Source organism: Alligator sinensis, unplaced genomic scaffold (genome assembly GCF_000455745.1).
Source record: "Alligator sinensis unplaced genomic scaffold, ASM45574v1 scaffold1308_1, whole genome shotgun sequence".
Classification (NCBI taxonomy): Eukaryota; Metazoa; Chordata; order Crocodylia; family Alligatoridae; genus Alligator; species Alligator sinensis.
This window is the reverse complement of record NW_005842416.1, coordinates 650,376-675,188: the sequence shown is the minus strand read 5'-3', so window position 1 is coordinate 675,188 and position 24,813 is coordinate 650,376. Positions and strand designations below refer to the sequence as shown.

The 24,813-nt window shown below is 38.9% G+C and overlaps 2 protein-coding genes across 2 annotated transcripts in view; one reads left to right on the top strand and one right to left on the bottom strand.

The window, feature by feature from the left end:
- Nucleotides 1–9,269, top strand: part of CCDC66 (coiled-coil domain containing 66) — a 45,378-nt gene extending 36,109 nt beyond the window's left edge. The window contains 3 exon segments of the mRNA XM_025211604.1: nucleotides 1–182; nucleotides 2,587–2,714; nucleotides 7,165–9,269. Of these exon segments, the coding sequence (XP_025067389.1) occupies nucleotides 1–182; nucleotides 2,587–2,714; nucleotides 7,165–7,248 (394 nt within the window). The 3' untranslated portion in view covers nucleotides 7,249–9,269.
- Nucleotides 8,739–24,813, bottom strand: part of FAM208A (family with sequence similarity 208 member A) — a 50,767-nt gene continuing 34,692 nt past the window's right edge. The window contains exons 16-24 of the mRNA XM_014522932.2: nucleotides 24,352–24,496; nucleotides 22,411–22,467; nucleotides 14,746–15,575; nucleotides 14,253–14,375; nucleotides 11,964–12,123; nucleotides 11,142–11,250; nucleotides 10,797–10,975; nucleotides 10,538–10,699; nucleotides 8,739–9,881 (exon numbers count right to left, since the gene is read on the bottom strand). Of these exons, the coding sequence (XP_014378418.1) occupies nucleotides 9,328–9,881; nucleotides 10,538–10,699; nucleotides 10,797–10,975; nucleotides 11,142–11,250; nucleotides 11,964–12,123; nucleotides 14,253–14,375; nucleotides 14,746–15,575; nucleotides 22,411–22,467; nucleotides 24,352–24,496 (2,319 nt within the window). The 3' untranslated portion in view covers nucleotides 8,739–9,327. The remainder of the gene's footprint in view (nucleotides 9,882–10,537; nucleotides 10,700–10,796; nucleotides 10,976–11,141; nucleotides 11,251–11,963; nucleotides 12,124–14,252; nucleotides 14,376–14,745; nucleotides 15,576–22,410; nucleotides 22,468–24,351; nucleotides 24,497–24,813) is intronic.

Here is a 24,813-nt window from a genome sequence, read left to right as displayed (position 1 = left end):
AAGAGAGAAAAATACCAATGCAGATATGCAACAGAGGAAATCATCTCCAGTTACTGAACCTGAAAGGCCTCCTTCTTCTCATTTTATTCCTTATGTTCGAACAAATGAAGTATATTACCTTGATCCAGATGCACCAATGACTAGACCTTCAACACATGATCCACAGTATCGACAGTTTAATGGTACTGAAATGTGCATTTTATAAGACAGGAGTTTCACTTTTAATAAAACTAGTTTAATTTCAATAGTCATAAAATGAAACTAGGAGGTAGTAAGTTTAAAACTACATGCCATTAATGTGCAGCAATAAACTGCTCCACACACATGTAGATGCTCTGCAGTTCATTGCTCCTGGGAAGCTCCCAGGCACAGTTTACATGTGCACCCAGGCCGCAGTACATCGAACCGGGTCACAGCAGCCTTGGCTGGCAGGGGGCCCAGGAGGTCAGCCTGCCAGCCCGAGGCTGCTTAGACTGGGCTCAGTGTGCTGCAGAGGGGCTAGCTGGGGCACAAGGGTGCTTCAGCATGGGCCAGGCCAGCAGGCAGCCCCCACACTGAAGCATCCTTGTGCCCCAGCCAACCAGTCAGTGTCTACATGTGCACTGCTACACATGAAAAAAACTTTGCAACAGGGTAGTATTTGCATTTACAGTCAGACCTCCAGTTACACCGTTTCGAGTTACACATATATACATATATTCACATATACACACTTTATATAACGTGACCATGTTTCAACTTACACGATACCCTGCTTCACGTTTACACTGCTTGTGGTAGAGCGGTTGTTAGTTTGGAGTCTGCTTACATAGCGTTAGCATCACTTGTCTCCTCCAAGATTGACCATCATTTTTGATTAGGTTAACCCCTGAATATTTGTGAAAACGACGTCAAAGAAAGCCTTTGATGTTGTGCCCAAAAGAGCATGCAAGTCTATCTCCTGGCTCAGAAAACAGAAATCCTTGATAAATTAAGAGAAGGCAATAGTGCTGCTTCGATTGTTCGCCAATACAGTTTAAGTGAATTGATTATGTGTGCCATTAAAAAAAGTGAGCAAAAAATTAGAGACTGTGTGAAAATGACAACCCCTGTGAATTTGCGTCGTTGGTGACTAGAATTCCTCATTTAGATAAGGTTGAGAAACTCCTTAATCTTTGGATCAATGAAATGACCAATACAAAAGGAGCAGTTGTCAATGGGCAATTAGGGCTAAAGCTTTGCCTCTGTATGAGCACATAGCCGGGAGTAAAGATTTTAATAAGGCTATTAATTCTGTTATTTTGTGTTTAAATATCCTTTTATTATGAAATAATGTTATCAAATCTTGGTCCCAGGTCCCTATCCCCGTTTTCCATTGACCTCAAATTACACGGTTTCAACTTACACCGTGTTTTTCAGGAACGTATCCCCTGCATAACTCGGGGTCCGACTATACTTGTATTTATAACTACTACCCTTCTGCAGAGTTTATTAGTTTCATGTGCCCTAATGCACACACATGTAGATGCAGAGACGTTTATTGCTCAGTTAATTAGGCAACTGAACAGTAAATGTCTCATGTAGAGGTGCCCAGCATGTAATTTGTGTGGAACTCATCGCCACCAGATGTTGTGGAAGCTGACAGTTTAGCTAGATTCAAAAAGGGATTGGAGAGATTCTTGGAGGAAAAGGGCATCAGTAGCTATTGAGCAGGAGAGTTAGGGGTACAGCCTGTGAATTAGAACTTTGCTAGATCTTAAATGCTGGGAGCTGCAAGAGAGAGAGAGGAAGTGTGAGGGAAAAACATACCCTGTTTGCTCTCCATTTCAGCATCCACCCTGTGCCCTCATGTGACCCAAGATACTGGAGAAGATAGACCTATTGTCTGATGAAGTAAATGGCAATTTTTACGTTCTTGAGAGAGGAAACACCATCATGATTTAGTTTAGGAATTCTGGCTGCTGACAGACATGAAAAAACCCGAAAACACTTTACCAGAAGCAGCAGCACATTAGCTCGACCCAGCTCTACAGTCTGCATAGATCGTGCTCTTCAGTAGGGCTTTTTGGCACTTTTTATCTAAAGCTGATTCAGTCAATTTGATCTACACAGACATTGGGCGAGCTCAGTTCAATTAAAACAGTGCCTCTTCTGGGCATGCGCTGGGCTTAGCGCGGGGGTGCACCAAGTTTAAAGTGAAATGCAGTTTGTTAGGTTTTTTTGTGTCTGTAAGCAGCCTCTTGTGATTAGCTGCTATAACAGTGCACTGAAGTCTGACATTTGTTCTTATAAAAGCCTTCGTTGAAGTAACTTTGTTACAGCAAAGCATTATACAAAAAGCTTGATCAGCTATGAAAACAAAAAAGGAAATAACAAAGTTAGCTTTTTGTCACTTTTTACAAGCAATATTCTTTGACAAAACACCCGTAATACTATATTGGTTATTTCAGGAACCTATACATGATTTGACTTACAAAATAATTTTAGAGGTGAAAAAACTGACAACGAAAGAAAATGTATTTTTACAAACTATAGAGTTTACTCAAGGAAAAACATCAGTACATTATTTATATTATGCTTAATATATTAACTTATGATTACATTTAGATTCTTACCATACACCACGACAGATTTTTAGCTCTGATCATGTGAGAGATCCACTTCTTAATCCTGAAGTTGTGAAAAACAAAGACCGGCAACAGGCAATCCTCAAAGGACTGTCAGAATTACGCCAGGTAGGATATGAGCTGAATTTAGAAAGAGCATTTTAAAGTAGTATGATTTCATAGGGATTAATGTTTCAGACATGTCCCTATTCTCTCTCACTGTTCTCAATTCTGTCCTTTCTATGCACTTCTCTTCCATTTTACCTTTTTGACCTTACCTTTTTCCTGTACATTCACCTTCAGCTCCTTTCCTTGCCTAGCTATCAGGCAACTCAGTATCTAAGAAAACTTACCTTCATATGGTTAATTAATATCCCTGAACACAGATGAAGATGGCATGTCTGTGGGAAAGATAATTCCACAGAAAGCAAAAATGTGAATTATTTTTTCTCAGCACATCAGAACCATTCCTTGATACGATGGCCTTTCCATCACTGGTGGGTGACCTTGTCAGTGCAGAATTATCTACTTAGTGCAGAAGAGTTAACAGTACTGGCGAGCTACAGAAATTGCCCGTGGATTTGATTTACGGACGATTATAAACATCTTCCTTAAGCTAGGGTTTCCTTAACAGGACATAATTTTGTTTTGGGAATGTAATTCAATTAAAATGGTAAAGAAACCCAGATTTATCCGTAAAAATTAGTAGCTATTGAGCCAAACAATATGTGTGTGCGTGTATGACAGAAGCGTACACGCATTTGCTAGTTGCTCCATTATTTCTAGGAAAGCCACAGTAATGACATATCTCCACAGAAACATTTAGTGAAAACATTTTTACTGTACAGTAAAAGCTGTGTTATCCGGTACTTTACCATACCATCCGGAATGCTCTATTAACCGGCATCTGTCATAGGCGGCAATACATCTTGCCATGAGGCATCTTGCCGTGTGCTTCTCATAGATCTGTTGTTTAGGGAGGCTTCAGGATGCTGCCGAGCGGTGTCGCTAGCAAGTCTCAATTGTAAATATCCGCCGTTGTGATCGCGTTGTGCTCGTGCTGTATCATGACTTTACCGCTGAATATCTTGCCCATCCTGCAACTATGGCTAAGTATAACTCTCAGATAACTGGCATATTTGATTAACAGAGTTTTTACTATACTGAGTTTATTTTAGTGAAAAGTCTGTAAGCATAATGAAGGTAACACACACTGCACAAAAGGAAGGCATTAATTGCTAGACTGTGTACTTAACACATTCCTGTGGATAGGGCAAAAAGCTGCACAGAGTAAGACATTGCCATACATCTAGATAGTAAGATAGAAATTTGTTACTTTACCTGTTAACAATTAGATAATAGCAGAATGTGGTTCAAAGCAAATTGAGAAAACAGGTTTGACTGCTGACTTCTAACGCTTCCCTGCTAAATAACATGGTATTTGAGTGGGTGAAGGGTTGGAGGAACAGATGGGGCAGCAGAAAAGTAAAAAATATATCAATGTGCATTTGAAAGATTGCTATTAAAATACCTACCTAGCTCACATGTTCTTTCCCTGCAAGTTGGCTTGTCTGTCACACTTTAAATTATTAAATGAAGGGGTGGGGGGGAAGCTTGGACTAACTACACCTCCTAGAAAGTCTGTTAGTCAAACTGGAAAAAGAAAACAATGTATCACTTGTTCCTCTTTTGTGTATTTATTTCCTGAGCTTATTTATAGTGCAACCAACAAACAGTAAAGAACCAGGACAGATGTCTGCTTAGTTGTAGTTTTCCCCCCAAAAAAAGTAAATTCAGGAATTCAGCTGTGTGAGGAGGAGACAAAACTTACTAAATCTGGCAAATTGTTGGGTTTTTTTTCAATGGTGGAGATTTAAAAGAAATGTCAGACACTGTTTTGACATATCCAAAGCTAGCTTGAGTTTTTGCTTTGCTAAGGTATATTTAGTTTTAAATTGACCTGCGTTTTAAAAATAAAATTAAAGAACCCTCCCAAAAAAAGAGAGATTTATTAGCCCTGAAATAAGTGTTATGATTTTTTTCAGTTATTTTGTTTCACTGATAAAAATGTTATTTTTATAGTTCACTTGGAGTCAAACTCTTGATTTGGGAATGGAGAAGGAAGAGGTTGGTTCAGCCACTGACCCAAAACAGTCCATTAAATGTTTTCACAGCTGTATTAAGAAACCAGACTGCCTTTACTATTCATCTTACATTCCCTACAGTATGTGGGTGCACGCGCACATGTACATGGCCTTACTACTTCAGAACTTAAACTATTTAAAGGTAGTCTTTGAAAAAAACAAAACCTAGCCTTTTGCTTCCTTCCCATTAGTACTTGCGCCATCCCAGTTCTTAGCTCTACTGTTTGAAAAGGCCAGTTTTCTAGATGCTACCTGGCCAGAAATAGAGTTTTGGAGTATTAAGGTGCATGGTTGACAGCTGAGAGGTCACAAGTTTGAGGCCATAGCAGAATTGCTCACAGTGCAACACTGTCAAATTCCAACAAATCTGTGAGTTCTACTAAATATCTTGTCACAAGGACACAAAAAAAGAAAGGAACGGTAGTTATCTTTTTCCTCATCTACTGGCAAGTTATTTTCAGGTTGCATTTAATGGTATTCTACTATAAAAAAATTCATCCATCCCAGTAAAGCACTAGATGGTAGCTTTACAAGTAGACCTCTGCTCTTGGAAGCTGCTTGTGTTAATGTCTTAATGAAACTATACACTAACATAGTGCTGTTTAAGACAACAAGGATTTACAATAGCTACAAGCAGTCTGTCTTTTTTTAAGGCAGCTACAAGATGACACTGCCTTTTTTAAAACCAGTTCCACGTCCCTCTCCAAGCATAAGAACCGAGGGCAGACTATGTTTCAAAGTAACTACAAATAGTAAATATAGCCTGTAATCTCGTTTCTGTGGAGATGTACTCCTGCATGTACATATTTGGTACAGTGTTCCTATTTAGGCAAGGGTGGAAGTGCTCCTTCTCATCCCATTCTAAGATAATCACAAGTAGATAACTATAAATATGAGTGCCTGGCTGAGAAATGTAGTATGTCCTGTAGGGGAAGACACGGGGTTTATCATTAACTTTCCACATAGCTGGATATGTTAAATCTTCCCGCCCCAAATAGGCACATGGGGTCCTTTCTCAACTGAATGAAACACTTGCCAAGCATCCCTGAGTTTTAAATTGTAGACTGTTTTGCAAAGTGGTGCTCAGTTTGTTGATTAAAGATGGGAATGGATGAAGATTGTAGAGACAGCCAAGAACTTGCAGTGCTAAACTGCTATTTATAGTAGGTGACTGAAGGCTTCTTTTGTTCCAACATATCCTGATTTTCTTCCTTGCTGAGTTTACTGAAGAGCTTGTGTTAAGTGTTTTTAAAGAGCTGTTGTCAGTGACTACAATCTGAAAGAATATTGTTTTTGTGAGGCTTTTGTTTCAGCAAAGAACATGTTTAAAGCTTTTGGAGCCCTCTCTTCAGGTCAACTACTTGGATGCTGTCAGCACATTTAATTGGTTGCTACAGGTCTCTTTTGCTATGGCCATTGCTTGTCTCATGCAAGTTACAGCACAGAAAGCAGAGCCCAGCTATGAAGATGAGGAGGAAGAGGAGGGTTGTTGTTGGGTTTAAACCTCTCCAAGATGCCTTTTGTTTCTCAGAACTTGAGGTCTTTCTGGGGTTGGTGTAACTTGCCTACAAGGTTCAGGCATGACCAGACACTGCAGTGTTTGGCAGCTCTGCCTTTGGGCTATTCCACAGCTAGAACTGACTGCTGAAGTACAAAAGACCTTAGCTGTTTAATACATTCCACTCCTGTGCTGAGCTCAGCTCTAAGCTTCTGTCAGCAAAGCAGCTTTTAAATAAGACTGCATATGCTACCCTGCACAGCCTTTGTCCTGGAGGCCAGAGTAGAGGCGTAACCATTAAAAGACCTACATGGGTTAAAATCTCTCATCTATTTATTTATGTTGCTACTTGTATAGGGAGGCAAGCCTCCTCCATTTACATCATTTTTTTGAAAAGCAGTGGAGTTAAAACTGGCTGCGCAGCACAGCTATTGGACATTACTCTCTTCCTCAGCCAGGATATGTTGCAGAATTCTTTATTCCTAGTTTTCTAATGCATACATGGTACCAGCAGAGAATAACTTAGAAATCTTTCAGCTGAAAGTATAGGTTGATCATATGGCCTGCATCTCTAGGTTTCAACTTCAAAATGATGGACACAGAATTTTGTTTGAAGTATTCAGGTTTATTTTACTATAAATCCTAAATTGCATACTACAAACACTTCTGTTAGAATAAGCGGACCTTTCCATACATAATTATGTATACCCCCGCTCCAGTTCAGTGCACAGGACAGACAGTGAATACGTTAAGAGTGGCAAAATGAGAAAAAGGAAATCTTTTCTTGTAAAAGTCCCCATTCTGAAAGGCAGGAATGTTTGTGTTTTGTTTTTTTAAACTGGTTTAGAACAGCTGTTTTTTAAAGGAATATGATAGGTGATCAGTCACCACTTGTAGAGGGAGAAGGGCACTCAAGTGTATATATACATTCTTTCAGGGACTTCTACAGAAGCAGAAGGAGCTGGAGACTCGTCTGATTCCAGCCATAACTCAAGAAGAAAGCTTTCTGTCGCCATTTTAAAAAGGTACAAGGAAGCACATAAAGACACTTTCATTTTTAAGAAGTGAGACACAGCACTTTACACTTCTTAAATTATGAACTGCAGCTAGATCCTTTGTAGATAAGGTCTAGCACCTTACATGAAGTCTGACAGGGTATGGGAGCTTTTTGTTCAGTTTTCACATACTTGAATCTAACGTAAATAATTTCTTTTTGTTTAGAGTCGTCTTCATGCTACGGCTGAAGTTATATGATCATTTAGTAGAAAAAGCAGTACTGTACATGACCTTTTTGTAGGCATTTTAAATTTAACTAGGTATTGTTGGCATACAGAAATAAAAATATTTAAAACATTTTTGAATGGTGTAAGTATAATTCTTTACTTCACTCTCAGTGCTGCTTTACAGCTTGTTTTATTGAGTAATCCAGCTCCAGAAACCAAAACGTAGTTCTGAAGCTGCAAGGCAGTGCTTACTTTTTCAAATAAGCCCTTTCAAAAGCAACTTAGCACAGCTGAGTTAGGTCCCATTCTTAGCAGAGTCCTTGCTTAGTTCCCTTTTGTTTTGTTTTTGGATTTGCAGCTACCCAGCTGAATCAGCCAAATAGGACTGCAAATTGATTTTAGATTTTGCCTTTAAATCTGCTGAATTTCACTTTCAATAATCTGTTCAAGGGAAACAGCTTTTCTGTCCACCCCGGGGGGGGACATATCCCTAAATTCATGCTAGTGTAGTGCCCATCATTTTTTTCAGAATTCCAGCACGGGGGCAGTATTTTGTACATACCTCAACAATGAGGTTTACCTTGCGAGAGACTGTGTTCTTGTAGGTGGGTTGAATTCTAAAATGAATTAATGTATGCTTAAAAAAAATCATCTAATTATACAGGTGGGAATTGCATGCACTCACACATGAATGCAATCTTTGGTAGACCTGTTGAGAGTATCAAACTCACTGTCTACTTTTTCTTGGCAAGAAGACTAGTACATTAATAGTTGCCCCACCTAGTGGCTTATTTCCATCCTAATTTAATTAAAACAGTTTTATACTCTTAATATTTATTGCAAAAAATGTTTTATAGTAAAAGGAGTCCTTTTTTTCAGTTAAATTTAAAAAATGGGCACCTAAAAAGAAGAAAACAACTTGCTTGAATGTTACGTTAAATTTATTTTTCTCTTTTATCTGCTGCTGTTGGCATGTGCCTCATTAGTTTTTGCCATTTTTTTCAAATCACATTTTGTTTTTCAAACAGTTTGTCCCAGTTGCTGTACAGCCACCCCCCAATAGGCAACATTATACTGTATCAGAGAAATGACTACGCAGTCTGAAAGCCTTAAATAAATGCTAGTGAAAGATACACAGTTTAAATTCTTGATGCAGCTGTGATAAGCCAGGATTCTAAATATTAAGTTAGATGCACACACAATTAGTGTTACTGAAATATATTTTGCAGCATCAACTTCCCAGTTTGAAAACAGTATAACACAAAAAAGCAACTTTCTATCAAATCCCTTGTGCATGAAGAGTTTATTTCTCAAAATGGAACTGCACCATTGGTTACTCTAATTGAGGTATTTTGCCAAAAATCCAGTATATTGTCATTAAAATAACTAAACTGCCTTATAGCTATGTAAAAACATTTGTACAAAATTTGTGTCAGATGTCAAATAAATACATAACAGTTTTGATCTTCATGAAAAGAAGAGTGGCTTGAAGAGTGTATTACAGTTTACTTAAAAAAAATGAAGCCTTGCTGTTTCACATACTTTAGGCAAACATTCAGTTTTACATTAAAACAGACTTCAAACTGAAGTCCAAGTACAGGTCAATACAAATGTAAAAAAACTTAAAAGTGCCAACAAACAAGATAATTCAAGTACAATAAATGTTAAAAATATATATATATTTATTTCAAATTTCAGATGCTTTAATTGGTACAGGCCATCATTTAAATAAGACGGGAAAACATTTGAGATAGAGTACAAGAACATTTTGTTCAGAGAATAAAATAGAAATTGTTAATTCACTTTTTTTTTTTTTTTTTTAAGAAACAGAAAAGAGTCCACAACAACCTATAAAAAAGTTTTAGTTGTGTTTATTTCTATTTTGAATATGGCCTGGAAGAATCACAATTTACATCCCAATTGCTAGGAGATGAAGTCTTGTCTGTATCCATGCTCTGACTGTAAGCAGAAAGAAAATAATTCCCACCTTCTTGGTTTTGACTTGTGGAAATTGGGTATGTCGTTCCCAGAAAAGTCTGATGAGTGAGAACATTAAAATGACTGAATTGATGGGACATGCTTAACTGTCTACTGTAAACTTGAAAATTGTTGAAAGGAACTTGTTCTACTGAACTGTTTTTTTCTCCTTCTGTCAAGCACGTTGTAGAAACTGGAGTAATTGGCTGCATGTCATCCAAATCAGTTTTAGAAGTCTTTTCCACCAAACCAGTTTGTCCTTCAGAAGGTAGCTGCTCATCAGTTAGAGAGGGTTTTTTTGTATCTGTTCCATGTGGGCACCTGACCTCTGCATGCAGAGCTTCTGAATGTGAATCATACTTAGAGGCATCGCTGCAGATTTCTATTTGTGATGTTTCATCCCCTGAATCCAAAGACATGTCCTCCTCATCCTTTTCATCACTCTCTACAAGAGCTACATTGAAAAAAAAAAAAAAAGTCCTATTCTATTGAAACATATTTTCTTAAAAGAAGCTATACACTACTCACAGAGTGTTACGTTTCAGGTCTGTCAGTCCAATATCACTTAAGGCTTGGTCTTCTGTCACTCTTGTCACTCAACACACATACTTAACCCTTTGCATGAGTGTCCAGATACGCCGATGCTAAAAGCTTCTGCACATTGCGTTCATGCTTAGCATTGGGAAATCCCAACTCCCAGCTCCAAAGGGGTTAATGTCAAAACAGCATCTAAAGTTATACAGTAGGTCAGTATTTGATAAGACAGTTACAGAGTACAGTTACTGACACCCAAGTTTATTTGGCTATTGTTTCCCAGTCTGTCATTAAGCTCATTCTTCCTTCAGAATAGCAGAGTATGTCATTTTGGCTTGTATAATATTCTTTTTTATCATGGATCTGTATTAGCCTATAATTCTATACTCACAATACCTTATAGCACTCCATCCCAGCCGCTTTTTACTAGTGCTCAAGAAAGAAACAGCTTGAGAGTTGGGGTTTCCTCATAATCTACAGTGTTTATTTACTAAGAATAGAATCACACTCTACTCAAGGATCTCACCCTATGTTTTTAATGAGCTCTTAGAGAGTGTAAAATGTGCTGAAAATTACCTGATTGTCTTTCGTGAACACCAGGTGGTGGAGGAAGGCTGTTTTCTTCAGTAATTGAATTGTGGTACCCAACAAGACTTCTAAAGTTTTGCATGAAGTCATCAACTGTAGCAACTACTATTCCGTTATCAGCATAACTGGAAAATGTTTTGACATTCTTTTCTAAATCACAAAAGCAGAAAGGAGGAACATGTAACGCTGATCTCCAGTGGGGTGGGGAGGTAGGAAGCAGAAAGAAAGTCACAATTTCTACTTTTACCTGTTAAGAAGACGACATGTCTTTGCTGAATATTCTGAGCCTGAAGCCTGATGAGACAGTCTAGTTCTGGAGCATTTCGAGTTTGGGAGTCACAATTATGATAGGACAGAATCTCAACCAGGTGTTTCTTTTGATAAATATTCAGAAATCTCAGCAGTTCCAGGGCATTAGTATTCATTCTGAAAAAAATGAATCCATTCCATTTTAAAAGAGGATCTGATATTTGCATTTAGGTCAAGAAACAATTTACAAGTTCCATATCATGTAGGATATTTCATTAGGTTACTTGGTTTGTGAACACTATTTTAAGTTACATCACTTAGCACTCAGAGGAGGGCTACTTACCTCCCAAGCTCCTTAAGTTTTTTTTGTATTTTACAGTGAACTTTCCACTGCCATTTCCCATCTGGGGTATTGAGATCTTCAAGGAATTTTAGGAAATGTTCAAGTTTATCTGTTTTGGAAACAATCAAAAACATTTTCTTGTAAACAGTTTTAAAGACATTTTAAATTGCTATAAAATACTTACTATTTTTCTTCAATTACAGGCATCTCTAAACATTAGTTCTTAAAAGTACTAAGGTCATGCTTAATCTCATTTTTGTATCCTAACAGGTTAGTCAAACATTACACACCAAACTGAGCCTATCCTGAGGTTTGTCTCCCTACTAACAGCAGAATTTGGTTGTAGGTGATCTATATTATTAAAAAAGATCTATTAAAAACTAACATCAAAACTTTGAGGGGAGTAAGAATTATGCCATCTTAAAAAGTTATGGTTAAAAAATTTTATAAGACTGACTGATGTCTTCTTAGGATCAGTCGTCATATAAAGAACCTTAATTTTTTAGGTAGCTGAGCAATCTAACTGTTTGGAAAAAAAAAGATTGGACCAAATACTTTAATTGGTAACTTATTTATAAATTGGTGGATCATTATCTCTGGAAAAGGGCTTAAGAGGTGGCTGACAGACTGAAGTGACTGTTTCCAAACAAGTGTGCTGTGTAACTGCCATCAGCTTGCAGTGCCATTCTCCTGCTAGGACATTATTCTCATGTCTTGTCAATATGACACCTTTCCCAGATAGAATATTATGTGAAAGTTATTTAAGAAACAAAGATTAGGCTTCATATTTCTTTAAAATTCATGACTTCCTTTAAAACTTACCAACGGTGAGAGACTCTGGATTAAGAACAGATTCATCTGATACAATAAAACCACCAGACACAAACAATTCATTGTAAGTATGGTTTTTCACATCATCCAAGCTATCAACCCCAGCAAAACTGACACATGACAGCCTCTTCAAAGTTACCAAACCAGGAATCTGTTTAAAAAAAGAAACAGTCAGAATTAGAGATGCACCAGTAAGGGAAAAGTGGACGACTGTTTTACATGACAGTACAAATTCAGGATTAGCAAGTTTACTTTCCCAATTCCTAGCATAACACCAGTCTACAGTTTAAGACGGACTTTTTTTTTTTTTGGTAAGCAAGTCACTTAACTCTTCCATGGAAGTGGGTTTTGCTCACTTACAGTAAAAAGAGACATAATGGAGGTAGGGAAATTGGAAATAACGGGTTAATTTTCTGCTAAACGCTCATTACTGTCCGATAAAAACCTTTACAGTAATCACCATAGTTGAAGTGCCAACAGCTCACTTCATCCAGGCCCAGTGCACAACAGAAGAAAACAAAGGACAGCATAGCATCAAGATATACAAGTATAAAGGGACACGCCTTGACAAAGCTGCTGAGAAAGCATGTGCTGGTTCCCACCATGTCCGAGTATAAATAAGACTAGTAAATCCTCTCGCATCTATATTTCCAGCCAAAAGAAGCCAAATGAAAATGGAATTAAAGTTGATAGGGTCCCCAAGGAGCCTAAACAGAGTTCTATAGCAATACCATGAAATAACTACATAATTAAGACATTACAGTGTTCCTGGTTGCAGATTAGAAGAAAGTAATTTTAAAGAAGGCAAAGCTGCATTTTTTCCTCTTCCTTCCGACAACCCACTGCATCAGTATAGCAGTTTAGGGAGGCTTAGCTATACTGAATTTGTATTTCTATTGTAATCTGTATTACTTTTACCCTAATTTTGAATTTCCTGGATTTATAAATCTGTCTGCTTGGAAAATTAAAATATTCCTATTAACATATTTTAATCAGAAATCTCACAACCTTGTCTGTTTTAATAGTTTATATAAGGCAACTTTATAAATGAAAAATATCTTGTAGAAACAAAAGTAAAAACCCAGGAGATACATTTTATTATGGGAAGCTTTTAATTTAATATAAAGCATCACTCTTAACTTTAAATGAAAGTTTATGGCCTGATACATAGGAACACACTAGCTACTTCATGCCACTCTGGCACAGTACTAGCAGTAAAACTGTACTTGCCACTATATTCCTCCAACTGCTACCCCAGAATTCTCCTTGCCTCCTGCATCTCTTCACACATACTTTCTACCCTTACATACCTCCAGGTACCCTTTTAACCACACTGTTGGACTAGATGCATTCAACAGACTAACATTTAAATAAAATATTTTGGATTAATTTCAAGCATTGGCCATTTTCCATGAAAGAAGGGTCCTCTGTTAAGAGAAATTTATGCAAAAGTCTAAGGTACTTCTGCAAAATGGCTGTCCTTTTGCAAAATGTTGTCCTTTCTTTGCAACAGGGCTAAGACTAGAGCTGTCTTCAGCTGACACATCCTTTGACAAAGTGACTGTTAATCTCACTAAAAATAATGAGTTAAGTTCATCTATTTTTTTGTATGTCTGTCTGTGACCTAATGGGAGGGAGAAGCCCTCTCAAACTGCCCATGTGACTGCAGTAAAAAGAACAGGAGATTACAGCCATTTTGAAAACGCAGGTCTACATGGAATTCTCTCTTGAAGAACAACTGTCAGCAAGAAGAAAAAACCTTTTCAGTTTCGAAGAACAACAGGAAATTATCACCATTACTCCCTTAAACCCTTCTAACATACAATTCTGAACATTTCAGTGAATTGGAGGGAAATTTGACATAGCTATTCATTAAGAACAGAAGCCTATGAAATTAAGAAATCTAACTTGGTGATACTTATTAACTTAGTTAATAAAAAAATGTAAGTACAAGTTAAAAGTTATTCCTAAATTCATAAAATTCATTTGGTACTTAAAGTAGTCAATCCCTTTTGGGCCAACCACAGGATTCAACCTTGAATAAGAGACTGGAGGTGGCAGGGGGGAGGGGGAAAAACCGTAGAACTGTGTAGTTATTGCATGTAGTGCAAGTAAGAGTTAAAAGACTGGATAAATCAAGACATGCGTAACCCACTTTTACAAAGGGTGCTAGTGAGATGCATCACTGAAATATGACAGTAGACGAGCTCAAATTGAATAAACCCACTATGTTTATCTGTTACAGTCAATGGTACCAAGTTTTTACTTTTTGTAATATACCTTATGAATGAGGCTGGCAATATCTTCATTTTGAATAATTATCAGAAGTTTATCTAAATCAGCTCTTCTTTTCAAGAACAATTCTGGATGGCTCTCTGTATTACCTAATTTTGTAAGGTATTCCTACCCCACAGAAATAAAAAATGAAAAAACAAAAGTTAAAATCAACACAATCCCACTGTAATACTTTTTAAGAATACAAGAAACAGGAATCCTCTGGAATAGCCAGCCTCACTTTCCAGCTGGGAATAAGTTCATATTCAATCTTCACATAAGCCAGTATGCCCCAAGACAACTCAATGGGAACATGGCACAGGAAGGCCTACTTTCACCTGTCACTGAACCTTTAGTTTCAAAGCACAACAAATACATCTACATCACATTTAACATTCATTTCCAGACAGACTTATTCATTCTGCTATGAATGACCCTATTTATACTCATAAAATGTAGAAAAAAATTTACAAGATAAACCCCGTCAACCTTAAGTTACCTTTATTTCTTTACAGAGTGTACTTTCCTCTTCTTCATGAATGTAAAATTTCACAGTGTTTTTCTGAACATCCTTTATTATTTTGACCAAGCTGCTGAACACTTCAGGTTTTAATTGGCTTATAAAGTCAGAGAGTGCTGGCTGGCCTGAAATGTTTAAATTGTCTGGAGACTTTTGAGTCTTTGCCGGTGGTTCCAGTGGATCAACATTGGAAGTGTTGTGATCAGACGTTGAAATATCCTCTACTTTGGCATTCACGCGAACCTTTTCTTTTGCTAAGACCAAGCTTGATAATGAATGCTGCTCATTAGAATTGGGGTCTTCCACCATACTGTTACATTGTCTCTCTGGTAACAGTGCAGTGGCAAAGTCACTTGAAACAGCTGGAGCTTGTTCTGTTGGAGGATTTGATGCAGTATCAGTGGCCCCATCACCTCCTGGTTCAGGACTAGAATTAACTGGCGGAGTATGCTGACCAAATGAAGACGACAAAGCAACAACATTGTTCAGCTTTTCACTCAGTTTTTCTATATATTCCTGGACAGGGATTTCTGAAGCTGGTAAACATATATATTCAGAAAGTCTCATTAACCGTTCATGGGCTGAAAAGACTGGCGTAGATATTCCACTAACATATGCAATATTTTTTTGTTGCAAAATTTCCTGAATCTTTCTTGCAAATAGACTGTATTCTTCTAATAATGTTGTCTCTATAATTCCACTTATGGAGTGCTTAGGTGGAAAAGGATGCTCTGTTAGCGCACATTTATCTTCAAGTTTCTCCACTTGCCTTGTATACAGTCCATCTTCTGCTGTCCCTTTTTGCGTGTCTGAAAATGGAGAGTATGGAAACTGGTAATCAGAACTTCTCTGTCTATTTATTACCCGGGGGTCATTAGGAAAGGCATCCTTTGGTGGTAAATACACCAGTTGTTCTTCTGGTGATTTCAGACCTATACAGGAAGAGTTAATCATTATAAGCTAATCTCTGAAAAGTCAACAAGAATACACAACTGAAGTCTACAACAAGTTTTAAAACAGCATCAACTTCTGCCTAACACTCAGCCATGCACTTAATGTGTATTGCTAGCAGAGAAACACGAACAGCTTATACCGTCTTAAAAATTGAATGGAAAGACAATAACATTTTAGGCTTTCTTAACTCTCATTAAAGGTTAAAACCAGAAAAAGCTTTGCTGGATATAAAGATATCTGATGGAGCACTGCACAATACCCTAACCCTCAAATGATTTATGCAGAAGAAAATAGATGAGCAACCAGTAAAATCATTCAGACATATTCTTCCTCTCTAGTTTCTAAATGGAATTCTTCAAACTTTTAGAAAGTGCATTTAGTTCCACTGTACAGTTCAAAAAAGGTGCAGGGTAACCTGCAAGATGTGTTGAGGCGATCCATTGCTCAAAAAAATTTTGGAAAACACTGCAGGAGGGGTTTTAAGGTCTGCACATGCAAATGATCTCTTACAGTTTTGTAAATACATAAAAATTATGAAAGTCTGCACATGAGGGAGTCAGTTGCTAGCATTACCCTACCAATCTGGCTGTTCAAGACATTTCTAAATTAACAGCAGTAGTAAACAGAAGATCTGTTTATCCATGGAAAATGCAAAGTGCAAAAGCAACACAATTTTTAGACTTTTAATTTAATCACCATTCATATACAATACTGTGTCTGTCAAATCTACTATAGGTTTTGTTATGTAAACACGCTACTGTATGAACAACTTCACATGAACTGGACAAGACTGGAAGATGAAAGGCTGTAAACACTCCTTTTAGTACCAAGTAGAACCCATTCAAACAAAAGCCAAACAGCACACCAAAATAAGATTTACAATTTAAAAAATATATATAAAGTGCCAATCTGTTTGACATCTATGCAAGATATGCGAGACAATGGATTTGCACGGGTGTCACTGAGGGTCTAAAACGGGTGGGCAATTATTTTGGGTGGAGGGCTGCTTAACAAGTTTTGTTGAGGGCTGCATGCGTAGCTCCACCCCTTGAGAGTTGCCCCGCCTCAGGTCACCATCTTAGGGCCAGAAGTCCCACCCCTAACTCCTGACCTTCACCACCAGAAGTCCCTCCCCTTGCCCCCCAGAAGTACTCGGGGGGGGGGGGGGGGGGGGAGAAGAGAGGTTGCCATCTGAGAACCAGGGGGAAAAAACCAAATCATGCACTAAAAGTTAAACACCTACTATAACAGGGGTGGGCAAAATGTGGCCATTCTATCCGGCCTGCGGGGCACCTTAAAAATTTAGAAAATTAATATATATCTGACCCTGAATGCCTGTTATGCAGCCCTTGACGGCTTGCCAAAACTCAGTAACCAACCCTCCGCCTGAAAAAACTGCCCGCCCCTGTACTATAACACACTTTAATTTTATGACAAAAATATTTTTGTCATTTGTGTTACTGTATATAGAGATGATTGCATAATAAGTCAAAAAGAATTCTTAGTCTTGTATATTGTGGGGGTAGGTGTGCGCATGTATGTGTGTGGGGCATTCAGTAGGGTATGGCATTTGTGAGGAGTAGGGTGTGGCATTTGTGGGGTGTGAGGGAGGGTGGGGGGAAGTGGGGACCCCCCTGCACTCTCCATTAAAGAGCAGTAGCAGGCAGGGGCACTCAGGGTGCTCATGCCTGGTGGGATGCAGCTCTGACCACTGCACACAGCAGTAAGGGGCACAGCCTCCACTGGGCTGCCTCTATCGCCAGCATTCCCTGCAGAAGGGGGAAGCCCCAGGCACTGGAGCCAGCTGCCTTCCTCACCCCCCAGGGTTAGGTAATTGGGGCATTCTCCTGTGCCATGCAGCCCCAGCAGGGAAAGCAGCTGGCTCCAGCACGCAGGGATTCCCTCCCATGCCATGCAAATGAAGTAAGTGCTGGTGATGGAGAAGGCCAGATGGAGGCTGCGCCCTGTTGCACACCAGCACCTGTGCTGGGCAAGAGCATCATTGCCTGCTGGTGCTGTGTGCCATGGAGGAAGTGTGGGGGAGTCCCCACACTCCTTCACACCCACACGCTGCCCACCTGAGCTCTGGGCTGTTGCTGCCCACCCTGGGCACAGGCTCCATGTTGCTGCAAGTCCCATGCTTCACACTCCTGCCCAGCTGCAGCCCTGTCCTTGCCACTTCCTCACCTGCTGCCTAGAGTGACCTGGAGGTAGGGGAAGCCGAGCAGGTCCCCAGGGGCTGCAGGAGCACACCTGGGAGCTGCATGCTGGTCAGGTCAGGTGCTTCCACCTACAATGGTGGGAGTGAAGCGCATTTGTTGGTGGGCACAGCAGGCTGGATGAAAGTGCTTGGCAGGCTGGATTCAGCCCATGGGCTGTATTTCGCCTGTCCCAGTCTAAAGCAAGAGGCAGAACCATTATTGGCAATTATGGAGGGAGAGAACAGATCTTGACTCAGAACCAAAAAATGAGTGTTACAGAGCTAAAAGTAGAGGCATATAAATTTCATACATTGTGGGAGCCTAGTAACTGCACGGTAGCACTGGCACAATTTTTTGGTGACAATGTGCAGTAGCCTAATACTACTACACAGTAGCATATTAGCACGGTTTTTGCCCAGTGTTAACTACTTCACATCAATCAACATGTAAACACACATTGTATGTACAAAGCTCGTTTGGTCAAAACCTCATTGCTACCCAGATATTAAAACTGTTTTCAAAAGGACTCTTGGTTTTAGAGTAAAAATACGTTTTAAAAAAGTAAACAAAGCCAAATATGAGACATGTTTATGATGCAAATTAGGAAAAAGTATAAACAAGATAAAAATAAAAGAAAACAATTGGTATTTTTAACATACTTCCTACTCTCCTCCTCGCCAAACATTTTCAAAACGGCCATATAATCTGGTTACTGGAGCAATGTACCCATAATACTGCTTACACAAAGGACTAAGGACTATGGCAAAGGTACCAGTGTAGACCGACTGATGGGACCCATAGGACCCATAGCAAAATACCCTAATCCTGCACACTAAAAGGAATCCTCTGCTGAGCAGCTATTAAATTTATGATTCCTGACATTGAAGCGGTGTGAAGAGACCATTCTAGCTAGACAGTTGGCCTTGTATCATTGTAAATATGCTGACAGAGATGGAAGAAGGGTATCTTCAGATTCTTCCAAGCATGGTCTTTCAGCTAAATCAAACACCTAGAGTTTCTTGACCACTAAAGAGAATTAAGCAGGTGACTTCTGTTGGCTCCATTTGCATTTAGTTTGAGGTTATGGACCTAGTTCTCTGTTGCTATTATTCCCCTTGAGTAATCATTTATACCAGTTAAAAAAAAGTCAGTGTGCACAACTCACAATCCTGATGTTTTAACCATTTTAATTTAGTGTAAGGCAGGGATTTTCAACCTTTTTTGGTCAGTGTACCCCCAGCAGCCGACGGAGAAGCAGGGAGTCCCACAGTGGCCGGTCAATGAGTGGGGGGAAGAGGGGGAGTCCCCTGGTATCGGATCAACAAGTGGGGGAGGGGAGGGGGCCCTCCGGCAGCTAACTGATGACTGGGGGAAGGGTCTTCCGCACAGCCAGCGGCAGCAAAACTGGAAGTGCCAGCAGCGCATGTCAGCATGGTGCCGCAAGCAGAGCAAATGCTGGCAGCCCCACCACCCATGCTGCTGCTGCGTACCCCCTGGGGCCTTCCCAAGTACCCCTGGTGCAAGGTATACGATTATGTGGAAAAGGCTTTAAAGTTCTTAGTTACTTATTTCACTCTTTTCAGAATGGTCGTCACAAAATGACACCCTAACTACTTATTCCATGAACCCAAGAAATATGGGCATTTATACACATACATTTGTCTGCTCCAATACACCAGAGATTTGGCACATTGAAGCAGATTCGATTAAATCGAGCCTGCCCCACACGCAAGCTGATATGCCCAGCACTGTACCACGTGCATTTGTATAAACAGCGAAATGCACATCAGCGCTGAGAAAATGCCAGTAGTGCGCTTTTGAACTAAGACACCTTCAATGCGTTTAGCTCAAAAGCACGCCACCACCACTTTCTCAGCGCTAACGTGCATTTCGCCATTTATACAAATGTATGTGCCGCAACACTGGGCCCTTTTAAAAGCACCCACTGCTGTGGTGCAAGCATGTGCACAAATGCCCTAGGTTAGTATTATCTCTCTCTACACCAATGATTCTCAACCAGGGTGCCAAGAAGTCCTTTTAAGGGTGATGTACAATATTAGCACCATTGGGTATGCAAGCATCTACACCTGCTTCACAAGATAAACCCAAAAATTTCTAGTAGGAATCCATAGTGTCACAAACATTCCGACTTACTGTGGACTTTCTGAATCTTTGCAATAGAAACTGTTCTATTGTTTTTCCATGATAATATATATGATAGCTAAGAGCTGGCATTTTTAAAGGGGTGCCTTCAGTATAAACTGGTTGAAAAACCACTGTTATACACTTACAAGGTACTTAAATCAACAATAGTATCTTTAAGGATTTATTACTCGTTCCATTTTCCACAATGAGAAATCTATCCCAATCAGTTAACATCCTTGAAAAAAAAAAAAAAAAAAAAAAAAAAAAAACAGTCCTTTTTCCAATAGCCCTCTATCCTGTTCAGTCTCCAGTACATATTATATAGCAAAATTTTGATATCTAAACAATGAAATTAGGTTATCCTGACAAATACGATGCACAAATTCATTGATAGCAGCCATTTTAGGATCTATTTAGTAGTATTTTTAGAGAATTATCAATGCACTTATTTAAACCCCACCCCCCATTGCATCCTTTGCCATTCATCTTCAATAGGTTATTTCAGACGAGCAAAACTTTCTAAAATTGCAAAACAACTTTGCAGACAAGAAAAAAACCCAACAGTTTAATGAAATTTTTTTATTTATATAACTGTTGGGAGATATCTATATTGATCTATGTCACTATAGGTGTAAAACTCCCAACAATTATTTACCAGTTTCTTTTACACAACAAAACCCATCATTGCTTGGAAAAAAAGCTGGTTTACCAACAGTAGCAAAAACAAATAAATACAGGGATCAAACAAAAAGGTATGCTTTGGGGTCAGAATTTGAACCTCAAAGCACAACCAAATGCTAATAAAATGAAGGTAAAAAAGCAATGTTATTTAACCATAGTCATCTCAAGGTGGCATCTTTCATATATCCACACCTTTGGGTCACAGGTCCCCATGAGAACCCAAGTACATGAGGCACAAGCAAAAGGGAAGTCAATGCATAGAGTGTGCAAACAATCAAATCCCAACACATATCCCTACAGTACCAAGGAAGGATCAAATACATTTTTTTTTGTACACAAAGAGTACCTGAAAAATAGGAAGTTAGATAATTTTTAAAAAGAGGAAAACAAAGCGTCTGTCCTTGATGGTTTAGAACAAGGTTCTGTAATTTTCTCTCACAGATGTCACTAGATATACAAGAGGAAGAGTTAAAGTGATGGTCCAGGAAATATACGAGGGGCAAGGATTTCTGTGGGTGATACCTTTGATTGGCCAACTACATGGTTGGGATGGACTTAAGCAAATTCTGAATGCCTGCATCTCAAAGCTTGTCTATCCCCATGTCTATCCTTAACCACACAGTTGGTCCAATAATAAATAATCACCAACAGGAAGAATATTTTTTAACAAGTTTATTTTCAAAGTAGTATGTGCCAATGGAAACCCTCCTAGAATGTTTAATGTCTAATAATGCAGACTGAATGGCATCAAAAGCCATCATTTTTAGAAGTATGATCTACCAGCTCCTTCTCCTTCATGTGGAAGATGTAAGACAAAAACAAACAAAAACAAACACCATAACTGGACTAAATTTTGAAAGTCAAAGACCAGCCCAAAATTCAAGAATAAAAATATTACATGATTTAGACAAACATAAAGGCAAGAGTGTTGCCAGCTAAAACCGAAATCCAGATTTATTATTGCGGAAGATGGATTATGCAGTAATGATGACATGAACAATCACCTAAAACTTGGCTACATAAGTTACTTAAATTACGCAACTGAAATCAGGGAAAATCTGCATAATACGTTTTCCCCTCTCCTGGGCATGTGCAAAAGCATCAAGTTCCAAGATGCAAAGAATTTTCTTCTTTAAAAACGTACTTCTTTTCAGTGCCATGATACAGAAGACTATAATGTTAAATTTTATCTAAAACCAAGATTCACTAACTTTCTTCACTAAAACTGAGGAAACAAGAAGAATAAACTGCTTTCTTTGGGGTCCATACTTTCCTTCCACAGCTGCCACTCCACCACAGATAAAACATACACAAACCATCAGATGCCAAATTCCATTACATAAGAGGCACAAAAGTCTGTTGTAAGTGATGCTCATTAAAAGGTCTTAAATTCCTAGAGGGAATATGGAAAGCCTCCTTAAAGCTATTATTCAGGATGATAGGGTTGATATAATCAAGTCAGTGACAAAAAAGTCTAAAGTTTTAGCTTTCCTATAATGTTGTCTTGTTTGCTTCAGGAAATTAAAAAATTCTATTCACTAAATGGCAGGTAACTGATCCAGCCCTCAGTTTCCTGATGAAAAGTCAATACCAGATGAGAATGCAAGCTTCTTTTCAGCAGTTTGGGAAGCAGTGGCATAGACAAAAAAGCCATCCTTCTCACCTGTTTGGTTATCTCCATGTTTTCCAAGCTGATCCTCTTGAACTCTTCCTGACCCTCCTGAGGGAGAGCAGCAGTTAGCATTTATAGAGTTTCTCAGGTATTTATATAGCACCTTTCAAATTATCACTCTGTTAGAGAATTAAATCAACATATAAATATAGTAAGATCTAACTAACTTAAGTTAGGCCCTAGAGAGTTTATAAACCAGTGATGCCTACTAACTGAAAACCACCACCTCTTAATCTTTTTTTTTTTTTAATTCAAGAAGAGACCCTCTCAGAATTCCAGGTTCAGATAAAAAGTTCACATGCTGTTGTAGCCAACTAGGTAATTGTTCACTGTTTTTATAGCCAACTGAAATCCTCATTCAATCTTCAACATCCAGTTTGAGCTGCCAGTTAATCATGCTTTGTCATTGCTATTTTCACAATTGTGTTTTCATCTGTCAGCACAAATAGCATCTGTTTCATTCAATAACAGAAGACACTTTTTTGTCCACCAAAATATTTTAGTCTCCATTTTTCTATTTGGCAAAGTACCAAATGAATATTGGTGCTTAAATCCTCTAGGGCTTAAACTGACGAAGGTTATATCCCAACTGTCCTTCAAAAGCTTATGAAGTTTATAGAAGTTAAAAAATCCCAAGAGACTGGGTAGTGGAATGGTTTGACAATGCCCTTTAGCAAAACCAATCCAACTCCATCTACAGGCAACTCCAGAATTCTTTGATAAGCCAGAAACAATAGATTGCACTTGCATGGTATGGCAGTTAATGCACTCTACTTAGTCTACTCAGAAAAGGCCTGAGTGCACAGCTTTTGAAGCAACTGTAACTCTTGATGTCACTTTTTCCACCCCACCTTCTGCACCCTTCAAATCATTGCTCTTAAGTTCATCTGGGACCTCATATTGGCAACTCATCAAGAGAAGAACAAGAATGTCCCTTAAAAAAAGGTTCTCTGAAAATGTTTTCGCTCTTAGGATTGAAGATGAAGAGTTTGAAGCACTTAGATTTCATAGACATTAGGGGCTGGAAGGGACCTTGAAAGATCATAGAGTCCAGCCCCTGTGCCATAGGCAGGAAGTCTGCTGGGGTCAAATGATCCCAGCAAGATATGCATCCAAACGTCTTTTGAATTAGTCCAGAGTAGGTGCTTGCACCACCTCGGCAGGGGGGGAGAGGAGAGAGGAGGAGTCCATTCCAGACCCTGGACACTCAGACTGTAAAGAAGTTTTTCCTTACATCCAGTCTAAATTGGTGTTCCAGAAGTTTGAGGGTGTTATCCCTTGGGGAGCCCTGGTGAACAACTGTTCTCCCAGATCCTGATGCACCCCCTTATATACTTATAGGCTGCCACCAAGTCCCCCCGAGCCTTCTCTTCTCCAGACTTCTGAACAGTCCCATGTCCCTCAACCTCTCCTTGTAACTCTTGCACTTCCGGTAAGATAACTTGGATTTTGTGAAAAAGGACTCTTCTTCCAACAAGATGACTTGTTCCAGTAACAGCTATGCAGTCACAACTGTATCTACCTACCTGCTTAGTCTCACAGCTAGAAGTAATGAGGTCATGGTAACAAGTGCTATTCTGAGCAAGGCATATCTTGCAAGATTCTTATTTAAGCAATCCAAAGGATTTGAAGGCCATATATATATACAAATGAAGCCAAATGTATAAATTTGTCAAACCCAATGAAGGTTAAAAACTGTTATAGATAAGCAAGCTCAAATTAATAGGTTACATGGTTATAAACAACAGACTCTGATCTCTATAGTCTTATAATTCAGCCTATATCTATAGTAATCAAATACCAGAAGACAGCTAAATAGTGTTGGTATGCATATACAGTGACCCAAAAGTAGGATCTATGAAAGATGCAGACCTTTAGATAACTATTCTTTTAACATTTTTGGGCAGCATAAACACTAGTGGTGCATCTTACCTGTAATTGGAATCAGTTTCCAGTGTATTCCAGGCTCTCCTACATTATTTGAGTTGGAATGTTGCCTGCGATAAACATGTTCAATGGGTGTGCTTGGGCATGGACTGTAGTCGTCAAAGCTACTAACGCTTCCAGTGCTTGGCTCCTATAAAACAGTAACATTCTCAGTTCAAGAATGATACATATTGTTAAATACAACAACCAAGTCCACTAACCTCTGTCATCTCAACAGGAAAATACGCAATTTCACCAACCTAGTGGACTTTTTGCTTTCAATTTGGTCAAAACAAGGTACAATTATTTTTGCCTTTCATCTAACCACTTAGCAAAGTTGCTGAAAGTACAAAAGTTGCCTTATACAGTATAACCTCACAAATCTGGCATGCTCAGGACCGAACACCTGCCGGAAATGTGAAAATTCTGTCCTTTAAAACCAGAGTGGAAGCCAGTCCTGGAGCAGGA